We start from the raw sequence: 13,290 nt of genomic DNA, 5'->3' as shown, positions 1-13,290 counted from the left end.
AATGAGCCAACTTGCACATGAAAGTACCCTATCTGTTTCATAACTATTGCATCTGTGCAACTTCCTCATCCTTCTTAAAAAATAAAGTATACAGATGTATACATCGTTAAATGGTTATTTGTTTCCATAATTCCCAAAGTTTGACGCAGAGTATTAAGAAAAGATGTTTGGGTTTCGTTCTAAATTACAATTAACATTCATTATTTATGCAGTATATTCATTTTAAAATACTTCAATTTTTTTCAAAATTATCTTGAGCATTCATAATTTTTCAGCAATCATACTGATAAGCTCAATTATTTTGATAAGTGCTCATACAACGAGAATTGTGGGTAAATAAATTAGCCAGTCAAATAACAGGGATTTTTTTTAGATACTAAAGACATTCCAACAAAAAAATTACCTGGTTTCGTTCTGATGATGCATTTAGAGGGTCTTCAGCAGCTAACATTGCCGATGATATCATAATGCATACCAGGATGACATTTCCAAAATAGCTATGATTACATAACCAGTGGCAGAACACCCGAAACCTGATTAAAAATCCAAATTATTTTTAGTAAACTCATAGATATGGACAATATATCAATAATAGAATTGCTCTTTTAGTGTTCAAAGGCTAGATCAGTTTTCTAGGAATCTCATTATACTCCTCTATAGAATATACATGTTATTTTAGTGGATTTGTTCTTGTTACATTTACAAATGTATGTATTTGACAGACTAAAAGAGTATTCATTTCTATCCCATATAATTGCTCATCTATGTGCATGCAAACAGTTCTATTAAGACCAATTATCTACTAACAAAGGTCCACCTCCAGAAATCAATTTATACACTTCAGGCAATTTCACAACACAATACAGGTTAGTCCTATAATGCATCTTTTTCATTAAATTATCAATTGACCAAAAACTGTAAATTGAAGCTACGAGCAATGATCTTTAAAAATTAAAAAAAAACTCCACAGGTAATTATCACATCTACATAATTCATCAATTTATGGCAAATAATATATTTTTTGACACAAATCTGCACAATAAAATAAAAATGAAACAAATTTCTAATGCTTTTCAATAAAACAATGGTTTTTAATGGAATGAACTTCTTAAAATACACCTTATTGCCACAATGGTAAACAATCATATGAAAAATATATTATATAGGGCCTACAATGTAATAAAAACCTGCAAAATATACTGATCATATAATACAAGGTTGTTTTTAATTCTATGGGTAAAAATGAAGCCAGTAACAGCAACCACATTCATTCAAATTAGATATCAGCACTAAAACATTAGGAAACCAATGCTACAACTAATTTTCTTAATTACCCACATTTAAAACAGGAAAACCTAAAACTAGCATTCAGTTTTCAATAAAAATCATATAAGTATGAAACAAAACACTGTGATCATTCAATTCATAGTATATTAAATAAGGAACACACAAAATAAATATCTAAGCCTTCTTTCTTACACAAAGCTGGAACTACAGCTAAATGCACCTATTCTAATAATTACACAGGGGCATGCCATCAAGTGGAGTGACATAGTTTGTACATGACAGCCAAATTGTTTCCTAGGACACAGATTATGCAGTAGTATTTCAATAGAATATTCCATTTGTATAGTATAAAATTTATTGAGAAAAACTCAAAAATGTAAAGACTCATGTAAAACTAAGTATTTTCAACAGATTATACCACATGTGACATACATTTATTTTGGCTCATTTAAGGTTAGATATTTTATATTTTCCTACAAATCACAAGATAAAAAAGTAATTATATTGAACCTCCGACATTGCTTTCTATTTGTATGAGAAATACATGGTCCAGGATAAATTATAGAATGCAAATTAAAATACTACATTGGATATATTTGAGCATTTTCCCCTGTATCATAGACATTCATGAGAATAAAATTAATAATTGTAAAGTTTTAATAATTTGATGAATGTTAACTGTGCCATGACACCTTTTTGCATTATTTATTGCCAGAATTTAGGAAATATAATTGTATACAATGGTATGATGGCAAGATCATTATGGGTTTAAATAGGAAATCGCATCGACCATACTAAGAATTTATATTTCTTTGAATATTAGCTTTTCAAAAACTGATTTATAATAGGGTTCCAACTGATCAACAGGATGTGTTTATAAGAAAATAATTACAACAATTTCTACCAAACACGCTTTGTAAACAACAAATTTTTCAAGCCTGCATTTAAAAAATAATTCCAACTACACCCACAAACAACTTTCACATTTGACAAATCTATGTATAAATTTCCTCAATAGCATTACTTAACTGAAAATAAGCAAGTTAATGCATTACTTGCATATCATTCTGAATTGATAAAACATTTATCATGAATTCAAATAAAATTATATGGTATATGCCATCTAAAAAAAGAATGCATATCATGCATCCATTTATGAGAACAGAGAGAAATGAAATGGTTAATTATTTTCCAACAAAAACGGAGATTGATATGTTGATGAATGATTTTTTCAATCCAATGAAACCAAAAAGTATTTCCAGCTAAGGTTAAATTTGAAGGAGCATATAAGATACAGTGGCATGGATATTATGGAAAACATGTTTCTCCTAGAGCTAAGATAAAGATAACCTGTAAGAATAATAGATATTTTAGATAAATAGGTATTTTAGTACCCTGCAAGCCACCGCTAGGATGTATGGCAGGGGATGAATACACACCAGACTAATTTTGACCAGAATATAAAATCTACTGCAATCGGATAATGTTCCTATGATCCCTTATTGTTCGTGGTAAAAATTAAATCTTCAATCTATGAGTTCTACACCTGATATGTCTAACTTTACTGACATGATCTCTCCTACTGTAGTACGATGGGGATATAATACATTTTCAACAACACTGTTTAAGAGACGTCCTGCCAATTTAAGCAAGAGATGTAATCTATAATTTAACATTCGCTCTGTAAGTGATTCCTAGCCTAGCTGCTATAATATTTTGGAAATGCCACTAAGTTTATCATACCAACGTTTTCAAACTCTAGCCCCTCTACGCTGCACACGATCCAACTCCGTAATCAATCCAACTTCATGAGGATCTCATATTTGTATACTAGAGGTATATTCTAAATGAGGCCTACACAGCGAAAGGTAACATTTCTCTTTTACCTTTTCATCAAATTTACCCAGTACTCTTCTAATTAATCCTAATTTTTTGTTAGTTTGTCCTCATATTCTCCATATTTGTTTCACCCAGAAGAAGTCGTGAATGCAGGTAACACTGAAGTATTTAATCAAACCTACACATTCTATTTTGAAATTGCCGATGCATTAGGCATTTAGGAGGGCATTGCTCTTTCTCTGAAAATTCATGACTATGCACTTATTTAAGCTGAATTCTAATTGCCAATTGTCGCATCAGCATTGTATAGAAGTAAGGTCATCTAATAAAGCTGCTGTGTCTTCAAGATAATAAATAAACCCTTAATAATGGTAAACCCTTGCATCATTGGCAAATAACTATCTTACCAGTGATTATGGAGTCAGTGTCGTTAATGTAAAGTAGGAATAAAACAGGTCTGATAACACTTCCCTCGGGAACACCTGAAGTAACTTCTACTGCATTTGAGGTAACTTCATCTATGACTACTATTTGTACTATTCAAAAGTTCTTTAATCCAACCCAGGATATTTTTATCTATGTCATATGCTTCTAGCTAGCTAGCTTGTGAGTAGTTTATTATGAGGTATTTTGCCGAAAGCTTTGGTAAAATCTAGAAAAACTGCATTCACTGGAACAAAACGATTTCATAAAATAAGGATATCATGAACAAAAAGCACAAGTTGTCCCTCACAGGATTTACCCTTTCAGAAAGCGTGCTAATTTTTCTTCAATAACTCTTTGACTATCAAGGTGTCTCATGATCAAACTAGCAACTACATAACGTTCCATAACGTTGCACGAAATAGATGTGAGGGAAATAGGTCTGTAATTGCTCAGTTTCTTCTTGTCTCCTTTTTAAATAGTGGCGTTATGTTAGCCATTTTCCGATCTCTGGGAACCTTGTGATTAACTAGCGACTTCTTAAATTACGATTTCTAGATATGATGCAATTCCCGATGCTATATCCTTAAATATAAGAGCGGGTATTTGATCGGGCACAGAGGATTTATCAGGCTTAATATTTTTCAATCAACGTTTAATATGAGATTTCAATTTTGGGCATCAATTGACCAGCATGATTTGGCAAGCTATTGGAGACATTAGGTGAGAAATTGGTGAAGACACTTTAGAAGAAGAAATTTAATAAGTTAGCCTTTTCCAAACTACTGGTTACTCTTTTGCCTTTTTCATTTTTGAGTGAATTAACTCTTGACTTATTTCCCTGAACCTCTCTGACGTACAGCTAAAATGCTTTCACATTTTCTGCTAATATTTTCCTTTTGAATTTGCTTAATGCTTTCTGAAATTCTTTCTTGGCATTCACCCTTGATATATTGTAATCATAGGTGATCTCATCAATACTATCTACAAACATGATTTAACTACCAATCAGCTAGCTAGAAGGAAGTGGAAACTTGCCTTCTTTGGGGAATAGTTTTAAAGAAACTACGATAATTATGAGGCTGAAGTGATAACTCTAAAAATTTTTCTAATGTTTGAAACATAGCATCAAATTATTCATGAGGCATCTAAATTTTGTTTGCATGCCAAGTTCAACTCTTTTCCTTGGCTACTGTGGCATTATTCAAAACCCACCTTTGACTGGGTGGTCCATGAAATACAATCTCAAAATTCCTTAACTTCTCTAGGTTTGCCCAACTTTAAAACCATCACAAAATACATGGATACTTTCACTTGGAAAATTTTGATCCATGGTAATAATTTCAAAATCTGGGTTTCAATTATAAGATGGAATAAAAGATTTTTGAAGGTTCTATCTGTCATGTCATTAACATGTCTTGCTCTCATGTTACTGAAAAGATTTTTGACAAGATTTAACAAAGGCTGACAATAAACTATTTCTAAGCCTAATGTTCATTTATCCTCTATTTATACTAATATGCAAATAAACATACAAAATAAACATTTCTAAAAATTCTAATGAAGATAATCAATAGAATGTATGCCTACCAAATAAATTCATGGTTATTATCAAGTGTACCAATTTTTGAGGGTGTGCATGGCCATTCCAGAAACAACTATTTGAACATTTTTGGAAAATAATATTTTATAATTAAGGAAAAACTCCCTGGCTTTTTGCAAAAATCCCTAACTTTTCGGGAATTTCTGGTTTTCACTGTCAACACCCACCCTGCTTTGGGCTGAGATAATCATATATTTGAATATTTTATGTTGTACATATGACAAAAAATAAGAAAAAACACTGCCAAAGTGAATGACATAATGTTCAGACTTTTATAAAAATTACTGAAAATTCTTATTGAGATACTTGTCTTGATGATTGGCTCTCCTAGAGAGCAAATGTGTACTTTAAAAATTAAAAATTATGTCTGAGATCATGGATCTCTCAAGACCCACAAGTTTTCACTGAATATGGTGGTTAGTATTATTTAGAATATGCCACCAGCAAATTTTGTACCATACTTCTTAGCCTGCCACACTGTGCTAGGAAACATAAATCTTACATGATCATCCTGCTTTCATCAATGAGGAATTACTTTAAATGTCAATTTAAACATTTTGCTTGGAAGTAAAATATGCTTTGAGGATATCAGCTACAGTATTTTATATTGTGGCTCAAATCATTAATCCAAAAAGAATCAGTTTCACTGAATCAACTTGGGCCGTAATTAAACTATTAATAGCAATTAAAAATTATGTGCCATGAAAAAATATTACATTAACTAACTATTCATCAGATTTTAACCAACGAAATCTTTTGAAACAATTCTGCTTTATGGACCCTTAACCTTTGTTTACGTTAATGCAGGGATGAATGAATAGCGGAATGAAATGTGAACATAATAGATTTAGATACATTCTTATTAACTACATAGTGGCAATTGAAATTAGGTTAAGCAAACATAGGTACAGTAAGCATCCATACAAAATCGACAATGCAGAAAAATTTTTTATACCAATTGAAAATAAAATTCATTATGAATTTAGGCCTCCATTATTTGCAGTAATTTAATTTTTTTTAATCAAGTTCATGATTCGATTGTAAATTTGGTGTTGTTATTATGAAAATATTATAATTTAATGTATAGAAAAAAGATAAAACTACTGAAATATTCACAATCATATCACCACCATGGTTTACAACCCAAGATCTGGTTTGCTAGTTGAGGGTAGACTTCACCCAATACTAAGCTCAAAGTTGTGTGAAATTAACACAATGATAGGAGGGGCCAGTTCCTCACCCCATGCCACCTATTGTTTCCCAGAAAGACTTGGTACCCAAAAAATTAAACAGCTTGGGTGAAGCTGAGTGTGCTCAGAGGCATTGCCATGGAATCAAACTCAGGCGCTCCACTCATCAGTCCAGCGCTCTACCTATTAGACTACCACATCCTCACAAAAACATAGAGACTGTAAAATTGATTTTGGATTCAGTGAATAAAATTAATTCAGAAAAAGAATAAAGACTCAAAACACGATGAAAAGTCGATTCTGTTTTGGGATTCAAATATAATATTTTTTATTTGACCAATCCCTAAGTTTTGTCCCTTGAAATTTGTAAAGGTATAAGAATGTGATAATCCCTCTCACTCCTAATCTGTGATAACTCCTACATTTTACAATAAATGAGACAACATGGGTTCAGTTCTGTCAGTGTGAGGAAGTAATTTCAATATTTTGTTTACAATATATCCTACAATTGCAAAAGCAAATATACTGAAGGGCAAATGATTGTTACAAGGAAAAAATGGCAGTAAATTTTTAGATTAATGTACTCATTGTAAAATCCACTTGAAATAACCAATCATAGCACATTTAACCGGCAAAATGTTATTCTCAGCCAGAAATCCAGCAAATCATAAAGAAAGATCTCATTAAGAATATTCAAAATTATTCCAATCCTCGATAACCATATTCTAGCATCTTATGCAATCTGAATATACTATATAGTGTTCTTCAAGAAATGAACACCAATATTTTTATTATTTTCAGCCAGCCAGGCACAATGGATCCATGATTATGAGAATCACAGTCGACCAGGAATATTACCTGTAATTATATGCCTCAAGGCTTAGAGACCAATTTCACCGATGTTTATTCTTTCAGCAAAATTTAAGACCCATGATTATGAGATTAATCAGAGATTACAACTCTATTATATTGAAACAGATCAATACAGAAATTTTATTCAACTTCATGAATGCTACTGCAGGGGTGGTAGGATTTTCCAGAGTAAAATTAGCAAAAAATGTTTTCATGCATTTTCATGAATTTCATGATTTTTAAAAAAGTACAAATATTTTCTATGCAGCGTGCTAACCCCATTTAAGTCTTCTATCGACCAACTCAAGTTCAACTTAAATGAATATTTACTATCTATTAAGTGTGCGCAAATAACTACATACCCACTACACCAACTCCATACTGCTTTCTAACGGACAATGAGTTAAAAAATGCTATACTAAGTACTGTCAGCTGCTCACCTTGCATAGGCTTCAGGAGGAATGTTTGGGAGGGCTCCTTAGGTTTCATAATTCAACCAGTATGTTTTATGCCCTCATCCTGCTATCACTATTACTTATCTACTTAGCTATTCACTACGTGGCTTACAGTAGAATACTGCTCAAACCTATATAACTACATTTTAATATTACCAATATGTAACTTGTGAGGAAAAAAATAACAGAGATAAATATTTGCTTTGATGAATACTTTTAATCAGGTCAGTCTTAAAAACCATTATGATAGCAGAGACACATAAAGGCATATAAATTTGAAAATTGGTCATTAAAAGAGACAATTCCACCAAATAAATATAATAGGCAAACATCAACACAGTGGCTAAATTTTTGTATGATAATTCACTTTTTACTCAGCATACCTAGGACCCATATAAGGTAAGAGGGATAGAATGTGATAAAGAAAAGAGTATAATAGGAAGAATAAATGATATATGATAGGAAGTGTTAAGAGTAAATCTTGTATTGTCAAAAAATTGTGAATTAGTGGAGTTGACAGAGGAAAACACCTAAAGTAACCACCATTATTACAGTAATGATAAATGGAATCGGGTGACATGCATCTGACTCCTAAAAGTAGAACCTGAAACAAAGAATCTTTGTTAAACTTTTGTTGCAGTAGTTGAGAATATTCTCAAAGAAAAGTATTAAACCTTCTTGATGGAAGAGTTCAAGTCTATCAAAAGAGGGAGGGAGCTTGGGTAAAACAAGTATGGTTGGAAACTTGCATCAGAGTGTTGAATGCCTTTATGCACCTAAGTTATTAGAATGCTAATTTCAGATTTCAAATTCAAACTAACTCATTTTCAGAAGATACAATTGCCGATTCTCAAAAATTAAATGGTACCATGTGTCTCTAGTTTTTGCATTGTCAAATCAAATCATGAGTAAATAAACTTTTTCTTTTACAAAGTAATCATTCATTTTTTAAATTACCATTTTATCTCTCTTTCCATGCTTATCAAATTTTGCAAACATTTTGCATCACAAAATGGTGTATGGTTTTAATTCATACTCTCTCATGTATCGGTAAACTGAGGAATATTGTTAGGTTGATGATTAAGATTGAAATGTTTTCTCATTTCAAGTCTGATATTAGAATATGCTAGAGATGAAATTATACTGACCTTCACCATGATAGGATGCCACAAAAGTCAGTTTCCTTAGTCTTTACCATACAAATCATTTATTACAATCCCACAGTAAATTAAATGAAATGAAATTTCTATTTAAATATCCTCTCCAATAGTCTTATCACACATTTTCCCCAAACTTTACATTTGTTTACCAAACAATTCAGAATCTATGTGGAGGCAATGAAATACTTAAATGTTTCATCTGCTGATGAGTGGAGGTCTCTTGATGAACTTATGATAATCACTTATGAAAAGGGGCATTATATGGTGATTAATTATATGGTCTCGGATATATATTATTACAGAGTTTACAATTTATCTCAATGAGTAATTACTCTAAATGATTCATGAGATAGTGAATACATTAGAGCAACTTTGATTTTTTTAGCGCAAGTTGTTAAAAGAAGACAATGTTATGAACATTAGAGATGTATGCAATCATTTGATGACAATTGGTTCTAATAGGTGCCAAAAACAATGCCTGCTCTTTTCCTGATACCATAGATTAAATCAAAAAGGGTAGATGCATTTTGTTTCATGGAAAGATGAACTGCTAACACACTATGTTAACTTAAAATGATAGCATATGTTGTTTTATCCTTACACACCTCATAGATCTCATAAACTCAACTTAGTGAATATTATTGGTACAAATAATAATTTTATATTTATATGGCATATTAACATAATTTCCTATAGGAAAAGGCAATAAAGTTAATTACTATCAAAATTATGGACTTCACTTATAATATATACAAACTGCAGCATTCTGCAGTAGAGCTTTATATTTTGGTTGTAGGATTTTTAATACAAGCCTTTTTATAAATTAATGTGCAACCTTCAACAAAACATTTTAAAACCTATAAACTATTTACATTAGAAACCACTTGCACACTCCTATCCAGAGCTCTACTGAATCTCTATCTTGTTGCTAAAGAAACCTATTGCAGAAAATCTACATCATGCTTAGTAATTTGACAGGCAAAACAAATATTAAAAAGCAATTTCAATGAGGAAAATCACAGGAATATAAAAGTGAACATATTCCCAGTAAAACACTTAAAAATATAGACCACCTACATATTGGTTGAGTAGGTTGAACGTTGCAGAAAACAGAAATGGGACTAAGCAACATATTATTAATTTTCATTGATAAATCAAAAACTATTCATTTTATACAAGACTAAATCTACAATATAGATAAAATGAGGCTGAAATGAATCAAACTACATTCATATTCTATAAAGACATAATAGGACCCACTAGAAATATATATTAAACTCTCCTAGTAATATAAGCTAATTATATTTAATTGAAATATGTTTCATGGCATATTTTCCTCATTGATAAACACAGCAGTTATTAGCAACAAAATGCGGAGACAATGATATTCTAAAAAGCAAGGCAAAATATAATTATATTCTACCAATAGAAAACAAGAGCAGATCAGCAAGGACACTCTGGTGCACACTGTATCATTGACTAGGCTAAATTTATTGGTTCAAATGGGCAAAGAAAATTCAAACAGTTATTAGACAACGATGCAAGGATCCGATTCGTCATCACCTGTTTGAATGAGAAAAAATGAAGAAGGATGATGATGGGGGTATAGGTTGCTTCTGATTGGACATGTTCAGCTCAGAAAGGCGCCGAGGCCGAGCTGAAATCTGGCCATCTTCACCCACTGTCTCATCCATATCTTCATGTATGCAAAAAAGAAAGAGGTAAAAGATGCAATTGAAATATGGCTAATCATAGTTAATTAAAATATTAAACCTACCTGTTTTTATGAGAAAATATAAAGAAGCTGGTACCAATGGGAAGTGGATGAACTGTTGTTTTAAGGCTTATTTCGGTCATGCGCCTCGGGCGAGCAGATTCCATTTTACTCTCTTTATCCATTTCTTCGCTACTATTATCACTGTGTACACCCTCTTCTGAAAATTTGCAAACTAGAATCCTTACTAAGGGCTCAGAAATACTGGGCTTGGCAATTTAGCAAGTGGGAAAGCAAAACTTGAATCTAGAATTCATTACTATTGATGTAAATCCCAAAATATCACTGATAACTACAAAAACAATTTTCACGTCAAAAATCAGGTGATTTCTGAACATTTTACTGGAAATGAAACTGCTCAATTTTAGGAGGAGAAACTTTATGGAGAACAGACACCACATGCACTTATTCACTTTTCCAAAAGAAAATTTTATTTTAATGTCTCACCCTGATTGTCTGTTGTCTCATCGTAGCCATAATCTTCTCCATCTTCAGCTTCTAGTCTCACATTTGAATGACTAGCCATTTCTTCATCCTTTTCAGACCTAAAATAAGGTATTTATTTTAGAATTCCACAATTATTTAATGTCACCTAATGGGCAACTAACTGCAATGAAATATAATGAAGGTCTATAAAGTTATATAAAATAAATATAAGTGCCTTAAGGTACTGCAATACTTATTGCATTGCTATAATTACCCAATTTGGCTCATTATGCCACAAGGTATGTTTAGGAATTCATATTTATTTAATCACACTTATCATTGAACATCAGCCTGACCAAGGGAATAGCAAAGATTCACAGGCTGCAGTAAAGCAGTAAAAAGTAAAAGAATTCCACCAAGACACATGTTGCATCATTATGAGATAATTGTTTCATATTCCCAATAATTTGCACCAAGTTACTTTAATTTTAATAAATTGATACATATATTGTTGAATTTTTATAATTAGGCATTCTTTCAGTCTGAAAACCTTTGATTTATGATGAATCTGCAACAGAACCTTAGGTCTTAAGTATAAAATTGACTTAAGTCATCATAAAATAGAAAAAATTATCAAAATGAGAAATTATCAGAAGAAGTCATATATATTGAAATTATACGTCATTGAGTTATATTTCCCAAGAACATAATTATTCACTTTTTGTATATTACCTTAAGAAACTGCAGTGGCATTTCAACAACATTTACCGAATTTTTTAAAATCCAGATAACGATCATTATACACACATTAATACTTTTTCCCATTTTTGGCCTGTCACTCGGCACACCAAGTCGTAAATGATTGCTTTAACCAGTGACTCTCAATTAAAAGATGCGTAGGCCCATAGATATTACAAGCTACAGCTAAATTTGTATAGGATTGCAGACAGTTTATTCACTACAGCAATTCAAAAAAGTCACAGAAAAAACAGAATTTCCTTGGCCCACAACGAATAGGCGCAGGAGCTCCTACTGTCCCACTAACTAACACAGTGAACAGTGAAATTGTGCATAAAATCAATGTATAATGTTAGGATTTAGAGTGGTAGCTTTCAATATTTATCATAGTTAGATAAACATAAATATGTAGCTAAATGAAGTTTTCTTCCACAATCTTTCAGACATGTTCACCAAACCTAATTAACCTACAACTAAAATAATCCTTAGATTACAATTAAATGAATGCATTCTTCAAGGGAATCTATGAGGATAAAATACTTAAAAGGACAACATTTATTCAGTTGGATTCACATTGAAGTTTGAAATAGAATTCAATCGCTGGGAGATGATTCAAACCATTGTGCAAAAGGTCATTAATCCTTTAAAAGCTTTTAAGGAGAGGAGCTTATTGGAGAATTAATGATAAGCCATGGATTTTGTGATGAAAGAAGTGAACCATAACAATGCTGTCATTTTCAGCAATTTCTTTTCATCATCACATCACCAAATCCCTTAAAATTAATTTGTCATCACCCCTGAAGCACTTGACCTTTTTTACTTACCTCATCACAACCTTCTGCCTAATAATGCCACATTACATCGTCAATTAAAAAAATTTGCTACTCAAGAGTATTAGAATAACCATAGAAAATACATTCAGGGTTGCCCTCCTCCTGAATCAGATGCACCAAATTCCCCAAAATAAAATCAGACCCATTCTTATCAAACGTTAAATATTCTTACTATTATACGTATGTCTCATTATACTTTGAATGCTCAAATGAATATAAATTGTATCTAGCCTAATATCCTTTGTAGTTAGCTGCTTTTCAAGAATCAAGTTGAATTTTAAACTCATTATAAATCGAACAAGCACAAAAGCACCAGTATCACATACAAAATTAAATGCTAATAACAATAGAGACAATTACTATTCCATAAGGGTAAAATGAGATTTATGATAAATACTATTATTCACACAATTCACTTCAACAAATATGGTGCATTTTTTATTTAACTTTCCTTTATCTCAAATCTTTTGGATTTTTTTTCTCAAATATACCAACCTCTCCTTCGACTTTTAATGGTGCAGTTCATTAAGGTTACCCACCATTGGCACTACCGCATTTTTCAATAATTCCCAGTTAAAAACATACTATTTTATACATTTTGTTATCAACTCATCCATTATTTTCATTCATTCACCACCTATCTGCCAGCATACAGTCTGGCAGTTTGTATCGGAACAAACTAATAAAGATCAAATTGAGGTCAAAACCCT

General features: G+C 31.7%; 1 protein-coding gene across 12 annotated transcripts in view; it reads right to left on the bottom strand.

Moving 5' to 3' along the window:
* Positions 1-13,290, bottom strand: part of Ca-alpha1D (Ca[2+]-channel protein alpha[[1]] subunit D) — a 391,248-nt gene that overhangs the window by 137,941 nt on the left and 240,017 nt on the right. For 9 of the 12 annotated variants that reach the window (XM_071582710.1, XM_071582711.1, XM_071582713.1 and 6 more), the window contains exons 18-20: positions 11,031-11,128; positions 10,587-10,743; positions 404-533 (exon numbers count right to left, since the gene is read on the bottom strand). In XM_071582710.1, coding sequence (XP_071438811.1) covers positions 404-533; positions 10,587-10,743; positions 11,031-11,128 — 385 coding nt within the window. Of the gene's footprint in view, positions 1-403; positions 534-10,372; positions 10,506-10,586; positions 10,744-11,030; positions 11,129-13,290 lie in introns of all 12 variants that reach the window. The other 3 variants (XM_071582704.1, XM_071582706.1, XM_071582709.1) reach the window with 1 other exon arrangement.

This window comes from Hetaerina americana, unplaced genomic scaffold (assembly GCF_022747635.1).
Source record: "Hetaerina americana unplaced genomic scaffold, ioHetAmer1.1.p SCAF_12, whole genome shotgun sequence".
Lineage (NCBI taxonomy): Eukaryota > Metazoa > Arthropoda > Insecta > Odonata > Calopterygidae > Hetaerina > Hetaerina americana.
The sequence above is the reverse complement of the archived record's forward strand: the minus strand, read 5'-3'. Positions and strand labels throughout refer to the sequence as shown.